At 40.5% G+C, this 14,389-nt stretch overlaps 1 protein-coding gene across 1 annotated transcript; it reads right to left on the bottom strand.

The window, feature by feature from the left end:
- Positions 1-339: 339 nt before the first annotated feature.
- Positions 340-11,634, bottom strand: SC5D (sterol-C5-desaturase). Its single transcript, XM_058687080.1, has 5 exons — positions 11,507-11,634; positions 5,259-5,476; positions 4,264-4,396; positions 2,246-2,346; positions 340-1,896 (listed from the first exon to the last, which is right to left on the bottom strand). The coding sequence occupies exons 2-5, from the start codon at positions 5,466-5,468 to the stop codon at positions 1,441-1,443; spliced, it is 900 nt and encodes a 299-aa protein (XP_058543063.1). The 5' UTR covers positions 5,469-5,476; positions 11,507-11,634; the 3' UTR covers positions 340-1,440.
- Positions 11,635-14,389: the final 2,755 nt, after the last annotated feature.

The following is a 14,389-nucleotide window of genomic DNA, read 5'->3' as shown; positions in this document are numbered from 1 at the left end:
TTGTCAGTTACAAAACACCGGCTGGCACGCTAGTGTGGCTGGCACGCTAGTGTGTTTAAGTAGTAGGACGCTGTCAACAGTAACTCAGAAAAAAATACTTTCTTCAGGACACCAAGCATTAAGTTTTATGACGGGTCTCTTGCTAAAACACTCACATCTAGTAAGAATGTGAATATAAAAAGAATGTGCTACCCCCTTCTTTCTCTCTTGACTTGGAGCATTTGGGAACATTTAAAAGTTTCAACAATCCACATCATGTCTGTGGTTTCAAGTTGACACAAAATTTGTACAAAGAATACTTTGTGCGGTTACAATATTTAACTGATACAGTTTAATAACAGTGATAATCAACTTTTATTGATTTTACATAAATAGCTTATAGAATGCCTTTCCAAATCATGTTTTCCAACATATTTGTTACAACACATAACATTTCTTTACGAAAGTATTTGTTAAATCTTCTTGCACAGAATGTGGGGGAAAGTGAAGGGAGAGGAGAGAAAATAAGATTTCAAAGCTAATCTTCAGTGATAGGCCTAAATTTTTGGCAATTACTTCCTTTCATAGGAAATTACAGGATTGTAACTTTGAAACATATCAAAAGTGCAGTGCATCCTTTTAATTAAAAAAGCAGTAATGTCAAATATATTACTTGGGCATCAAATTTCCCTTTCTAAATATACTCAGGTTCACATAATACTTATTAAACAACGGTTTAAAACAATAATCATCAAAATCTTAAAATAGTCCCAGGTTTGGATTAAATCATGGTAGCATGAATATTTTCTTAAAAATTCTAGTTTATGTTTTCATCAGTAGAATGCAATTATTTGACAATGTCTACAGAGAAGCTTCCTACATGTAGGAAGATGATAATCTTCTTATACCTGCTATTAATTAGGTCATTTACTTGGCTGCTAATGTTTTATCAGGGTTTTTTTTCACACTGATGTGTCCACTTGAACAAACACTATGGGTAGTCATTACCATACCAACGCTGAAGACTTAACCATTCCTGAAATAAGGAACCCTATTCCTATTAGTATTTCTTTGTTATGATGCTTAGTGTTGGTATTATCAAGCATAACATATTTTTCTTAATCAGTATGGGTGGATTAAGGCAGAAGGACATAACCTAGTCCCCTCGATAATTTACTCTCTATCCTTACAAAAACCATTGAGGCTATACAAATTATAGATATGCTGGCTAGAAAGACATAACTTGCCCTTTAGACCAACACTTAGTATTGTAAGCACGAGGTTGAAAATCTTGGTGTTCACAGACAGCATCTCTCCTTGACCTACCATCATGATGAGCAGAACCCACAACGCGGACTTTCAAATACCATTTACTTGCTATGTCTCTTGGTTGTATGTATGTAGATTATTTTTCCTTAACTAAAAATATTTTGTCGTATTCAATAACAGGGCAAAAATCTACTACTCAGTCTTTGTAAGCTCTCCACTGAATAATTTTTCATTTTTACAACCGTTTTCTGCGTGGCTGTTCCACTTTTCTTCTGTCATCTTCTTCACGTAACTAAGTGGTCCCTTCCCTTCAAAGGAGGAAGGATTTTTGAATGAGCCTCCAATTCTATCCCACAAGGTGAAATACTGTCCATAGTTATAGTCAAAGAACATGTGGTGGTCTGTATGATGGGCTGAGCCATTAATAAATGGCCTTAAAATGTGGGGCACACGGAAATCACCATCATGAATGGAAATCGTCCAGATATTGACCAGGATGTACAAGCCTAAGTAAACCACCTTGTGTAGTGGAAAGATAAAAGGGTATATATGGTAAGGTAGACTCTGAAGGAAGCCATCCACAGGGTGAAAAGCATGACTTGCAAATGGAGTAGGAATCTTCCAGAGATGATGAGGTTTGTGTATGCGCTACAGAAGGAAAGAACACAGTTAATAACCACCGTCACTTTTCAACCGAGCTTTCCATGCCCATGTCATGAGCATGTCATTTCCAATGACCTAACTAAAAAATCTCTATAAATTCAGCAAAATCACTCATGTTATAAAATGCCCTCCTTTACCTGAAACAGTAACATTTTAACATAGCCCCTCCAGACCCATAAAGAACACAAGCAAAATGAACCTGGTATCTGTCATGCTGTGGCTACTTAGGTATTTAGTAAGTTACAGGAAATTCTGGGAAACAGAAAACAGAATTTGTAACCATACACTGCTGAAATGGATATGGTTTTTCTCTTTCCCCTAAATATCACGCTACCTTATACACAAGTCTATGATGAAGGCCTCTGTGAATCCAGTAGATCAGCATGTCAGTGAAAAAGAGGAAGGACAGTATACTAACGATGAGCCGAAACCAGCCTAGAAGAGACAACACGATAGATCAGAACCAAGATCCGGCTTCCAGGATCAGAATTTACTTTGTACTTGTCCATCTCAGTGGACCAAATATGATCCTAGACCTAACACTATCACCTGTTTTGGCTAATTCAATACATTATAAATTAATCTTCCTAATCTCTCTGGTATCTGCTCATTTCCTCATTTGCCTCGCATAAAACCTTAAAGTGCCCCCACCTCAAATATTAAACTATGAAGACATTTATGAGACAGAAAAAAACATACGCTTAAGGCATCTTTCTTATTTAAATCTCTGGGCATAAATAACACTGTTTATTTTTCCTCCATCTTAATCCTCATAAAACATATCTTTACATACTATTTTCCTGCTTAGAACTTCATTTCCCGCTAAATACCTAAAACCTAGCATTTCCTCCACAACCCAACTTTTTCTGATCTTTCCTGCCTGATCCATTCCTGTACTGACCGGGCTGGTTTACTCAGTGTCCTCCCAACATCTTGAAAGTCTCACCTCTGTACCTTGACTCATTCTGTTCCATGTACCTAGAATGCACTTTCTCCTTTTATATTTACTCAGAGTCCTATCCACTTTTCAAGGCCTAGTCAATTCATCGCCCTACTGTAGAATTCTTGTTCCTTCTTTTAAATATCTAACCTCTTACTTGGACAGCAGCTGTGCGGGTGCAAGCGAGCCTGAGGGCCAGTCCCAGATAGACCACTTATTTGCTGAATGACCACTTATTTGCTGAATGGGCAAGTTACTGACACTCTCTGTACATTAATTTACTCACCCATAAGAGGAACGTGATAACAGGACCTATGTCATAGAACTGATACAGAATAAAATGGATTGATACGTGTGGAAAGCTTAGAAGTAGCTGGTACATATTAACACTCGATAAATGTTAACTGCTATTCTCGCTTTCTAATATGAGACACCAGAAATGTCTCTTCATTAAGTAATTTCAGAATTTCACAAAAATTTAGTCATTGCAGGACTGGCTACAAGAGAAAAAAAGGAATAATCTAAAGGCCTAAAAATTGGGGATCATTTAAATAAACTATGGATATCTACATAATGTGATACTGTAATTCATACACTATATAAGGTCAATATTTACTGAGTGAAAACATGGCCATATATATATATACACTACTAAGAAAAAAAAGCAAAGTCCAAACCAGTATGTGTAGTAGGCTTTCATTTTTGTAGCATAAATGATGAAGTATACATGCATAGAAAACTGGAGGATGTATGTCAAAAGAGGTAGTTTCTAGGTAGCAGGACAGTGGATTTAAAATCTGTATTTTCTGATTTTCTATAATTATGTACTATTTGAGCTTTTGAGGGAGTCTGAATTCAATAATGAGAATAGTAAATGAATGCAAAGCTCTATCTCTGATCTATCCATCTTCCCCTAAGCATAATTCCATCCACAAAATTGATAGATTAGGAAATTGATTAATTGATTAATTAACTGATAGATTAAAATTGATAGATTAGGAAATGTGCATTATGTGGCAAGACATGAATGCATAAAAACAAAGCATTAAAAACAATTAAGTGGGGAGCCTGGGGGGCTCAGGTGGTTGAGCGTCCATATCTTGATTTTAGCTCAGATCATCATTCCCGGGGGTCATGGGATTGAGCCCACATCGGGCTCTGCGCTGACAGCTCAGAGCCTGGAGCCTGCTTCGGATTCTGTGTCTCCCCCTCTCTCTGCCCCTCCCCTGCTTGCACTCTGTCTCTTTTTCTCAAAATAAATAAACATTAAAAAAAATTTAACCAACATCAAAAATTTTTAACTGAAAAAAAAAAAACCCCACAATCTGTAATTATTTTAAAAGAAGAAAAAGAGGCAGATTTGGTTCTTGAGAGAAACCACTCTGTGCCTCATGTTCATATTATTTACTTACCACTTGGAAACTCTCCTACGTCATCATATAATTTGCTGTAACCTCTCAACTCTAGCAGGAACAATGCAACAGTGGGAATACTAATCCACGGCAATGACTGCACAGTAAACGTAATCTCTCTATAGACTTGATTCTGAAAATGAAATTTCCAATACTTAAAAACCACAAAGTCTATGTTAAACAAAACCAGCATGAAGTTGATGAAATTGTCTTGGAATGGATTTTTCAACCTCTTTTATGTGAAGGAGCTTACTGCTAAACTGTTTCCGTTAAAATGTTAATACGTGGGAATGCATGTGTAAGAAAGACACTTCTTTTTTAAAAAGCAAATACGCTAAGTACCTTGAATTCTTGATCTTACTCTTTTTCTCACAAAATCCGCATTCTACACGTCTATTTATAAAATGAGCCTTTCTTTCATAAATAACTTCCATCCCCAAACCTCTCTTGATTTTTTCTTTTTTTAGTCCTTGGAGGAACTGATAAATATAAATAACTGAAATAGAAAATGATTGTAAATAAATTTACAATCTCCTATCGTGTCAAAAGATATATATATATATATATATATATATATATGTGTGTGTGTGTGTGTATATGTGTGTGTATATACATATATATGTGTACATATGTGTGTATATATATATATATACACACACATAGTAAAAACATACTTCAGTTTGTGAAAGTCAAACATTAAAGCTAATACACAAATGTGTGCATTTATTTATTCATCACTGTTAGCAAAGAAATTCTATATATCTAGCAAGACACCAGGCTTATAATTAAAAAAGAAAAAAAAAAGAAGTTGGGTTCATTTATTTGTTTCCATTAAGAGAGGGGATTAGCCCTACCAAAACTATCTAACCCATCTAATGCTGGTTGCAGAAATTCTTCTTAATGGTTATAACCAGTTTAACCTGAAAATCTCACACACAAATACGTATTATTTTTACGGTAAAAACAGTTAAAAAGTAGGTAAGAAAATCACTTACCTTTAAAAACTGTGGATGCTTCATTAATGAATGATCAAAGACAAAATAATAGCTCAGTGTTGCAAAGAAGAAATAAAGGATATAAGCGCCAAGATTTGTTACAATTAGGAGACTAATAGTTTGTCGGAAGATGTCGTCCTCGGGCCACGAGGCTGGGTAGATGTACGGCGTAAAAAAATAATAATCTGCAGCACTGAGTACAAGATCCATCTTAGTCCCTGAAGGATAAGCATGTGCAACAATTATTTACCCATGTTGATATTTTTTAATGCGAAACATTTTTAGAAAAACTATATATGAAGTTCCTGCTTAACGAATATCCTGACGTTTGAGGACATTCTCTGCCGGTAAGGTTGTAGGGCAACAAGCACTACCCTACATTGCTATGGCCTTGCAAAGTGATACAGTTCCTGTGCAGAGCAATTTAACAATATGTTGCCACAATATTCCACCACCACTGCAAATGTATTCAGCACTCAACGTTTCCATCGGGTATTACCTTAGCCAATTCACCAGGGTTAGGTGTAGCTGTTTCCTGACCGGCAGAGTAATTTTCACCATACTTTCAGATATTTTGCATTACCCTGCTCCCTAAACTTGATTCCTCTCTTCTTAATACTAACATTCTTCTTCAGTAGTAGTTCCTCCTGATATATTCCAGCTTGTTTCAAGATCCACGAAGCAATCGGTGGCATCTATTTATGTTCTTGTTGGCACATCCACTTAATCGGAACATTAGGTTAGGATCTTTGTTTTCTGTCCTGGGCGGTGGTTTCCTGGTTTTCGTTAGTTCTCTCTTGGTCCTCACCACCAGTGTAAAACTTTGGCAATCTGTTCTTCTAGTCTTTAAGTCCCATGGTGGTAGTGCCCACACCGTCTTCTTCAGCAGGAGGCCTCACAGACACACGACGCACGAGTTCCTGCCATATATAACTCCATGTTCTGTGCTATTACCAATGACAGGTGCTTCCATTCATTCTGTTATTCATGTGGGCTTTCATTACCTCTTTTTTTTTTTAATGTTGCCATATGCAATTAAACCCAGAGTAACAAAAACAGTCCCGGCAAATTGCAAGGGGTGGGGGTACCTGACAGGTGCACCAACACAAAATGGGCACCTCAGTCAGTTGGGAGTAAACCCTTGCCACCAAATGAGTTTGGGTGCCCACCTTTAAAAAACAAAAAAAACCTCTGGTTTTTCAGGGCTTTTCGGACTTTGAAAGTGTGGCTAAGGGACTATGGACATGTTTCCTTTGTGTGACTTCGCTGCTGTTTATCTAACTCACGTACAAGGATTTGGATAGATTCTAATCTTAGGCGATTTAAAACAATGCTACAACGATTAACCCTACTTTGTGTAAATTTCTACAAGCAGAAAAGCTAGGACAGAGATGAACTGCATTCGTCACTCTGGTAGGCACTGCCCAATTGCTCTGCACAGGAACTGTACCACTTTGCAAGGCCACAGTGCCTATTTCTCTAAACCTTAACAGACAATATCATCGAACTTTAAGATGTTTGCTAATCTGATAGCAACAAAAATGATATCTCGGTGTATATTTAACTTTTTCTTATTATGAGTGAGGTTGAGCATGACTCCACATATTTAGAATAATTTATATTTTTTTCTGTGAAGTTATGTCTTTATCCCTTGCCCATTTTCCCACTGAGTTGTCAGTTTCTTAAAATCAAATTCTAGAAGTCCTTATTTATTAAGAGTGTTTAGCTCCTTTTCTGTGATAGGCGTTGCAAACATTTTTTTCTCACTTTGGCATGGAAAGTTTTTTTTTTTTTTTAAGTTTATTTTTATTTATTTTGAGAGAGATACAGAGAGCAAGCAGGGGAGGGTCAGAGAGAGAGGGAGAGAGAGAATCCCGAGCAGGTTCCGCATTGTTGGCACAGAGCCTGATGCAGGGCTCGAACTCACGAACTGTGAGATCATGACCTGAGCTGAAATCAAGAGTCGGATGCTTAACTGACCAAGCCACCCCGGTGCCTAGTTTTAGTTAACTAATGCCAAATGCCAGATATTGACATACATCCTTCATCATACACTGTTAATTCATTCAAATAACAATTAAGCATCAAGCTCTACACTAGATAATGAGCCTATAAAGATCGAAAAGATACAGTCAAAATCCATCTTCAAGATAAGGCAATTTTAGAAATAATCACATCAATGCAAGTGCTATAACAAAGGTATACACACATCTGATTCAGGCGTTAAAGGACATTGTCAGAAAGAAAAGTTTAGAGAGAGGCATTTCAAATAAAAGTAACAACTGGCAAAGGCATGGAAAAAAGTCAAGCTACATTCGTGACTCAATGGGTGTCACTGGTGGGTGCCAAACAGCGTGACGGGTGAAACAGAGGGGAAAAAAAATGTTTGAGGATAAACCTTATAAAAGGAAAGTGGTGTCAGACTGTGAAGGGCTCTTGCTGCCCTGCTAGGGAATTGAACTTTCCCTCACACACGACGGGGAGATACCAAAAGGTCTCTGAGCAGGGAAGAGATTATAATTAGACCCGTGCTTCATAGAAACCATTCCATTAGGAATATGAGTATTGATGAGAAAAATATAGAGCCAGAGCCAGAGCCAGAGATAGACTAATTTGGTTGCTCCTGTGATAGACTGGCCCAGCTCTAAGAACACACATATTCATCAGAGATTGAGCAAGTAAAAAACCCACAGGGCTTGGGATGCCTGGGTGGCTCAGCTGGTTAAGCATCTGACTCTTGATCTCAGCTCAGGTCTCGATCCCAGGGTCATGAGTTCAAGCCCCATGTTGGCCTCAGCACTGGGGGGGGGGGGGGGGGGTGGAGCCTGCTTAAACAAACAAAAAACAAAAAACCCCATAAAACCCACAGGGCGTGACAACCAATTAAATACTGGAATATGAAAGAGGGAGAAATGCAGGATGACTATGAGATTTAAGCTGGCTCATGTGGATGAGGATGTCATCATAATCAAAAGAGGGAATTCTGGGAGAGCTGTTATATTTGGTGCCGCAGGGACAAATATATATATTTGGGACACGCAGGGCGTGTAAGGAATGATGGAGTCAGTTTGGGTCTTTAATTAGCATAGACTAATAAGCTTTAACTCTACGCTTACTCTTAGACATAAAGCAGTAGATTACATGCAAATATGAATCGGAAGTTCAACAGTGAGCTTGTACTGGTTGAAGCTGAAGCCATAAGGAGTAGAGACTGCTAAGGGAAATAATGTAGCAAAGGAAGTACACTAAGTCATACCAGGAAACATAAACATTTAAAAACAACCCAGCAACTAGATATTGTGACACCACTAAAGGTTGGTTAAGAGTTTCCAAACGAGTTTACATGTTACCTATAGAGTCCCGTAGCCCTAAGACAATACAGTAAGTACAGTGCAGCCAAAAACAATTCAAACGGTAACCAAAAATCTACTTTAATCAACCTTCAATATCAGACGTGAGTAATAACTTTCACAAGATCTCAGTCCCTAACTTCAGTTTTGCTTTTATCTGAGGACCATGCTAGTTGTGTTCATTTGTATATTCCCTGTGCATAATTGCTGCAACGACAAACCAGTGCCGGAAAGGGAGGCGGTTTAGAGACTGTGAAATGAAACCTATTTTAAGTGTTTTTAGAATTCTGGCTTCAATTAATTTTACTTGTTGAATGTAGAAATTAAGTATTCCTAAATACGTTGCCATGCTTTCTGACATCTAACAAAGAAATCTTTCGAAATCAGTGACAATATAATCTCAAAATTGCAATTCAACTTGGAAGTTTACATTCAAACCCACATCTATAAAATGAGATAACGTATCTTCATTATAGAATTGTTCTTAAGGTTTAAGGACTAAGTTTCCAGTCTCTTGGCACTATCTGACACAGAGAAGTTATTCAAGAAACAGGAGCTATTTTTTTTTTTTTTAAATCTTTTTTTTTATTTTTTTTTTTATTTTTATTTATTTTTGGGACAGAGAGAGAGACAGAGCATGAACGGGGGAGGGGCAGAGAGAGAGGGAGACACAGAATCGGAAACAGGCTCCAGGCTCCGAGCCGTCAGCCCAGAGCCTGACGCGGGGCTCGAACTCACGGACCGCGAGATCGTGACCTGGCTGAAGTCGGCCGCTTAACCGACTGCGCCACCCAGGCGCCCCGAAACAGGAGCTATTATTACTGCTGTTACGGGAGCCAAAGCTGAGTCAAAATTACTTTAACCTAAGGGAGAAAGAGGTCATTTGGTTTTTCTTTGAAAAATAACTGATAATATCTAGTATCAATATTCACTGTACACTAGGCACTGTAAATACTAGCTCATTTAACCCTTTCAAGAAACCCCATGAGTTAGGTACTGGTATTCTCTTATGGATCAAGAAGCTGGGCACAGGAAATACTAGTAATCTGCTTGGGATCATCAAGTAACAAATGTTGGAGCTGGAACTCAAACACATGCAGTCTGGCTGCAAAGTCCAAGTTCTTTTTTTTTTTAATGTTTAGTTGTTTAGAGAGAAAGAGCAAGCGGGGGTAGGGGAGGGGCAGAGAGAATCCCAAGCAGGCTCCGCAATGGCAGTGCAGAACCTGACACAGGGCTCAAACCCACGAACTGTGAGATCATGATCTGAGCCCAAATCAAGAGCTGGACGCTCAACTGACTGGGCCACCCAGGCACCCCACAAAGTCAAACTTCTTAAACTTGCACCAAGTTCTACTGCCTCTTCATCACTATCTCAACTCTTCAGCTCCTTAATGTTTACAATTCTCAGTGACTACAAATTCACATAATTTTGCATACGATTTTAAGGGGTTTATACCCCACTGAAGTCAGGGTCTTCACAGACCCTAAGTTAACTACCCATGACTGAAACAAAGCTGGTACTATTTTACATTTACAGAAACAAAGAAACTTTATAAAAATAAAACACAGTTTTTAATAAAACACAATTAGGCTTAGAATATCTGAGTCTACTCTTACTTTTGCTTTATTTTAAAAGTATAGACAGTAACAGCTAACATTTGTTGAGAATCAGGTATTGTTTAAAAACATTTTTTCTGTATCACTTGGCTTAATTATCACAATCCTAGGAGGTAGATAATTCTGTAACCTTCACTTTAGAGAAAGGGAAACTGAGGGCAGGAGTGTTTAAATAACTTAAGCAACAAGTAACAACTGGGATGTATAGTCTAGAGTCTGTTCTCCCAGCTTCTACATTATATTATCTCTCAAGTTATACGCATACGGATGCGGCATTCTGAGTATTCCATGCTAATTACATTACATAATGAATGGGAAAGCATTCTGTAAGTGATCAAGGATCATGTACTTATTATTTTTTAGATGCTTATCATTAGAAACCTAAATACACACGCACGCACCAACGGTGATATAAAGACAGGTAACCTGCTGGAAGGTTTTGGTTAAAAAATATCTGCCTACCGCAAGCTTTCCAGTTTGGAAACTTTACCTACTGACATTTGGAACTTTATCTATCTACACCACCTCCAAATTTATTCTGCTATAACACAGGGATGCCAAGAGACAGGATTTCTTCCTTTTGCGACGCTAACTCGATACATTATTTCCCTTCCCTTTTAGTCTTTACAAACCGCGGACTGTTGTCCCTCCATCCTAATTACGCTGCAGTAACTGGGGTTTGCACTGCAATTGTCAGGAGGTCACAGCCTAATTTCTTTGCCCCTTTAAAAAACAAAAAAGGGAAAAATCCCTCCAAAACATAGGGAAGTCTGTCTCAAAGCAAAGCATTAGCGTTCATTGGACAGACTTCCCTGGGATGAGCGATCCGCAGTAGCCAACTTGTCGTTTTCCTTACGTCCCTCGCCGTGTGTGTTGCTTTCATGTGCGGGCCTCCTCGGCGCCCCGAAACGTCCTCGGGCCGGGCTACAGCCCCCAGACACCGCAGGTCTCCGGTCGCCCCTCTCCCCATCCCCGCCAGCGAGCGCCAGTGAGCGCCCCCTGCGCCCGCACTCGACGCATCACGGCCTGCGCACGCTGTCAGGATGCCCGGCTGCCTGCCAATCCCTGCCGTGGGTCACCGCTGGAGCCCCGGCGCCCGCCCGGAGCCTGACACCCCGCAGCCGGTCGTGAAAGAAAGCGTCTGGCGCGCTCCCAACTTCCCCACCTGGGACCCATCCTGCGGATTTCTCTCCCTCCACTTCCCTTCCTCTCCTCGCCCAACCCTCTCCGGAGGTATTCCGCCGCCGCCGCCGCCGCCGCCTGCCCTGGGGACATCCCTACCTTCCGAGTTCCACCGCCGCCGACGTCGCAGGTTGCCTTGGGCTAAAGTGAGCCCAGCGGCCTTCAGCCAGCGGGCCGGGCAGGGAGGGGCGTAGCCAGACCACGCTCCTAGCGGCTGGAGCCGCCAGCCAATCAGGGGCCGGCGGCATAAGCTGATATGACGGCAGATCGCGCGACTTGGCTGCGCGCTGCGCTTGGCGGTCACGTGGGCGCCGCGCACTCGGCCCTGCCCCCTTCGTCCTCCCAGTGGAAGAGAGGGCGGGACCCTGGTTCAGGTACCGTAGCGGCGGCGGGTGGTTTCAGGTTTTGTTTTTGTCTTTTTTCACTGTCACTGACGTGTGTAGCTCAGATCCTGCCCGAATCAGGTTTCCTGTATTAATGGAAACATCCCTAAAACCGATGCTGTACGTTGAGGGAAATAGATATTTCCTTTGAGGTGAATGTCGGGCCGGGGGGAGGGGGGGGCGGTGCATTTTTCGACCCAGGTGAAGGAGGCTCGATTATCCGTAAGAGGATTGCTGATATAAGAAATATCTTATCCCGGCTAAGAAAGCCGGGAGCCTGCCCTTTTATATAGCACTGAATGGCGGGAGTTTGGTTGAACCAGTTTAGGTAGGTGTTTTAACTGACACGAAGCTTTTCATAGAACCGATAAAGCAAATCTGTGCAGACTGAATGGGAATATGTGTGGCTTCCTAGAGCTTGCTGTTGTCTGGGAGTGTGTCGGGGTTTTTGTTTGTTGGATTGACTTTTTTTTTTAATTTTTTTTTTTTTTTTTTGCGAAGTTTGCTTTTCTAGACGTAATTGCGGTGGTCACCCTTGTAAATTTCCTGCGAGCCTCAGTGTAGTGCTTCCCACAGTCCAACCAGCAGTGTCAGCATCATCAGGGAGTTTCTTGGAAATACAAATGTGGGGGAAATACAAATTTCAGACTTACTGGATCAGAATCTCCCCCGGGGCGGGGGGAGGGCGGGCAGGAATCTGTCTTAATAAACCGTAAGTGAGTCTAATGTTTGGTAGAGAACCACTGCTCTAATGAGTTTGACCAATCAAAAGAAAATCTGGCCTTCAGTTTTGCTCCCTCCAGGGGGATACATAGAAAAAAAAAAATGCTGGAAAGTAGGAGATGACAAAGTTTGGGAAATCATTTCTGTTTCCTTTTAGGACCGTCAGAAGTGCAACAATGTAAGGGGAGAAATTATTAAACTCCGATCATAAACACCTGTTATGTGAATACTGCTTTAAATATCTGTGGCTTGTCTCCTATTTTCTTTTTTTAATTAGCTGTAACAGTATATTAGTTGCAGGTGTGCAACATAATGCCTTGATAACAGTATGATAACATAATGGTTTGTGCAATTGCCTGCTACTTTTGTTTTGTTTTGTTTTTTTAGTTTATTTATTAAGAGAGAGTGGGGCAGGGGATGAGAGGGGCACAGAGGATCCAAAGCAGGCTCTGCGCTGACAGCAGAGACCCGGATGTGGGGCTCCAACTCACACACCGGGGGGATCATGACCTGAGCCCAAGGCAAATGCTTAACCAACCGATTGAGCCACCTGGGCGCCCCGCCTCCTTTCTAAATCGCATATCTTCCCCTTTGTTTCTTTTGTTATTGTTCTCATTTCATCTTTTAATTTTTGAAATTAAGATTTTTTTGGTTTTGTTTCTGGGGAACATAAACATGCAGCTTGTTAACCTTAAAAATATACAGCTAGTTATTTTGCCAGCAAACAAAAAAAAAGGGGGGGGGGTTTGTTTGAGAATAGCAGAGAATTACACTTGGGGACAAGCAAGCAATGGGAAAATCACAGGCAAATCCACAGAGCAAAAGAAAGGATTGCCAGTTTATAGAGGAAAAGGGGAACGTGGGACGGCTTTTATAAATTGGAAGTCCATCGGAATGCACTGGGAGTTGGAAGCATGGTGGTTTTCATTGGCTGAGCTGTTGCCCGGGCAGAGGAAAACCTTTCTCCTACTGGGGTAGTCAAGTAATAGCAAAAGTAAATGGACTTGCAAGGTAGGCTCTTCCTGTTGTGTCCGCAATGGGCTAGGAGTGCTAGGGTGTGAAAGCACCGGCTGCTGACCTCTCAGCTTCATTTTAGTGAGATTTCCTTGTATTGATACAGATTTAAAAGGCATCGACCTAGTACAAAGTTTCCAAATTTGCAGCTGCTGTAGGCTCCTTGTGTGGTTTGTTTAGTCCAGTGTATTTTTCTCCTTCACTTAAGTAATTTCACATTAAAAAAAAAAAATGACAGACTATCGTGAAAGACTGGGAAATCTGATATTGAAATTATAAACAAATGTCAAAAATAATATCCTGAATAGTTTGAATTTTTTCATTGAATATGTACTGGATAGTAAAACAGACAGTCATAAGTGCTACGAAGAAAACAAAAGGGTGAAAGGATCAAAATTGATGAGGGCTATTCCTTTAGACAGCATGGTCAGAGTCTCTCTGTGTGGGGAACATTTGACCACAGCAGAGTTAGGGGGCCCCATTTAGTTGGAAGATTCTGAACTGAGATTCAGAGTCTGAAAGGCTTTTTTTTTTTTTTTAAGTTATTTTGAGAGAGAGAGAGAGAGAGAGAGAGCGCGCGCAAGAGCATGCAAGTGGGGTGGGGCAGAGAGAGAGGAGAGCTAGAGAATCCGAAGCAGGCTCCACATTGTCAGTGCAGAGCCTCGTGCAGGGCTTGAACTCATGAACTGTGAGATCATGACTTGATCCGAGATCAGAGGTAGAATGCTTAACCGACTGAGCCACCCAGGCTCCCCTAGGGTCTGAGTGCTTTTGGTGAACAGTTAGGGTCACCGGCTCTCAAACATCTATTTGTATGCATTTAGTTTAAAAAAAGAAAAAAAATTTTTGAGAGAGACAGAGC

This window comes from Neofelis nebulosa, chromosome 10, assembly GCF_028018385.1.
Source record: "Neofelis nebulosa isolate mNeoNeb1 chromosome 10, mNeoNeb1.pri, whole genome shotgun sequence".
NCBI lineage: Eukaryota > Metazoa > Chordata > Mammalia > Carnivora > Felidae > Neofelis > Neofelis nebulosa.
The sequence above is the reverse complement of the archived record's forward strand: the minus strand, read 5'-3'. Positions and strand labels throughout refer to the sequence as shown.

Excerpts from the sequence above, each read along its gene's own strand:
- SC5D (XM_058687080.1), bottom strand. The coding sequence starts at position 5,468 with ATGGATCTTGTACTCAGTGCTGCAGATTATTATTTTTTTACGCCGTAC. Across the intron at positions 4,397-5,258 it reads AGCATCCACAGTTTTTAAAG|AATCAAGTCTATAGAGAGAT; the intron begins GTAAGTGATTTT and ends TTTCATTTTCAG. Across the intron at positions 1,897-2,245 it reads ATCATAGACTTGTGTATAAG|CGCATACACAAACCTCATCA; the intron begins GTAGCGTGATAT and ends TTCCTTCTGTAG.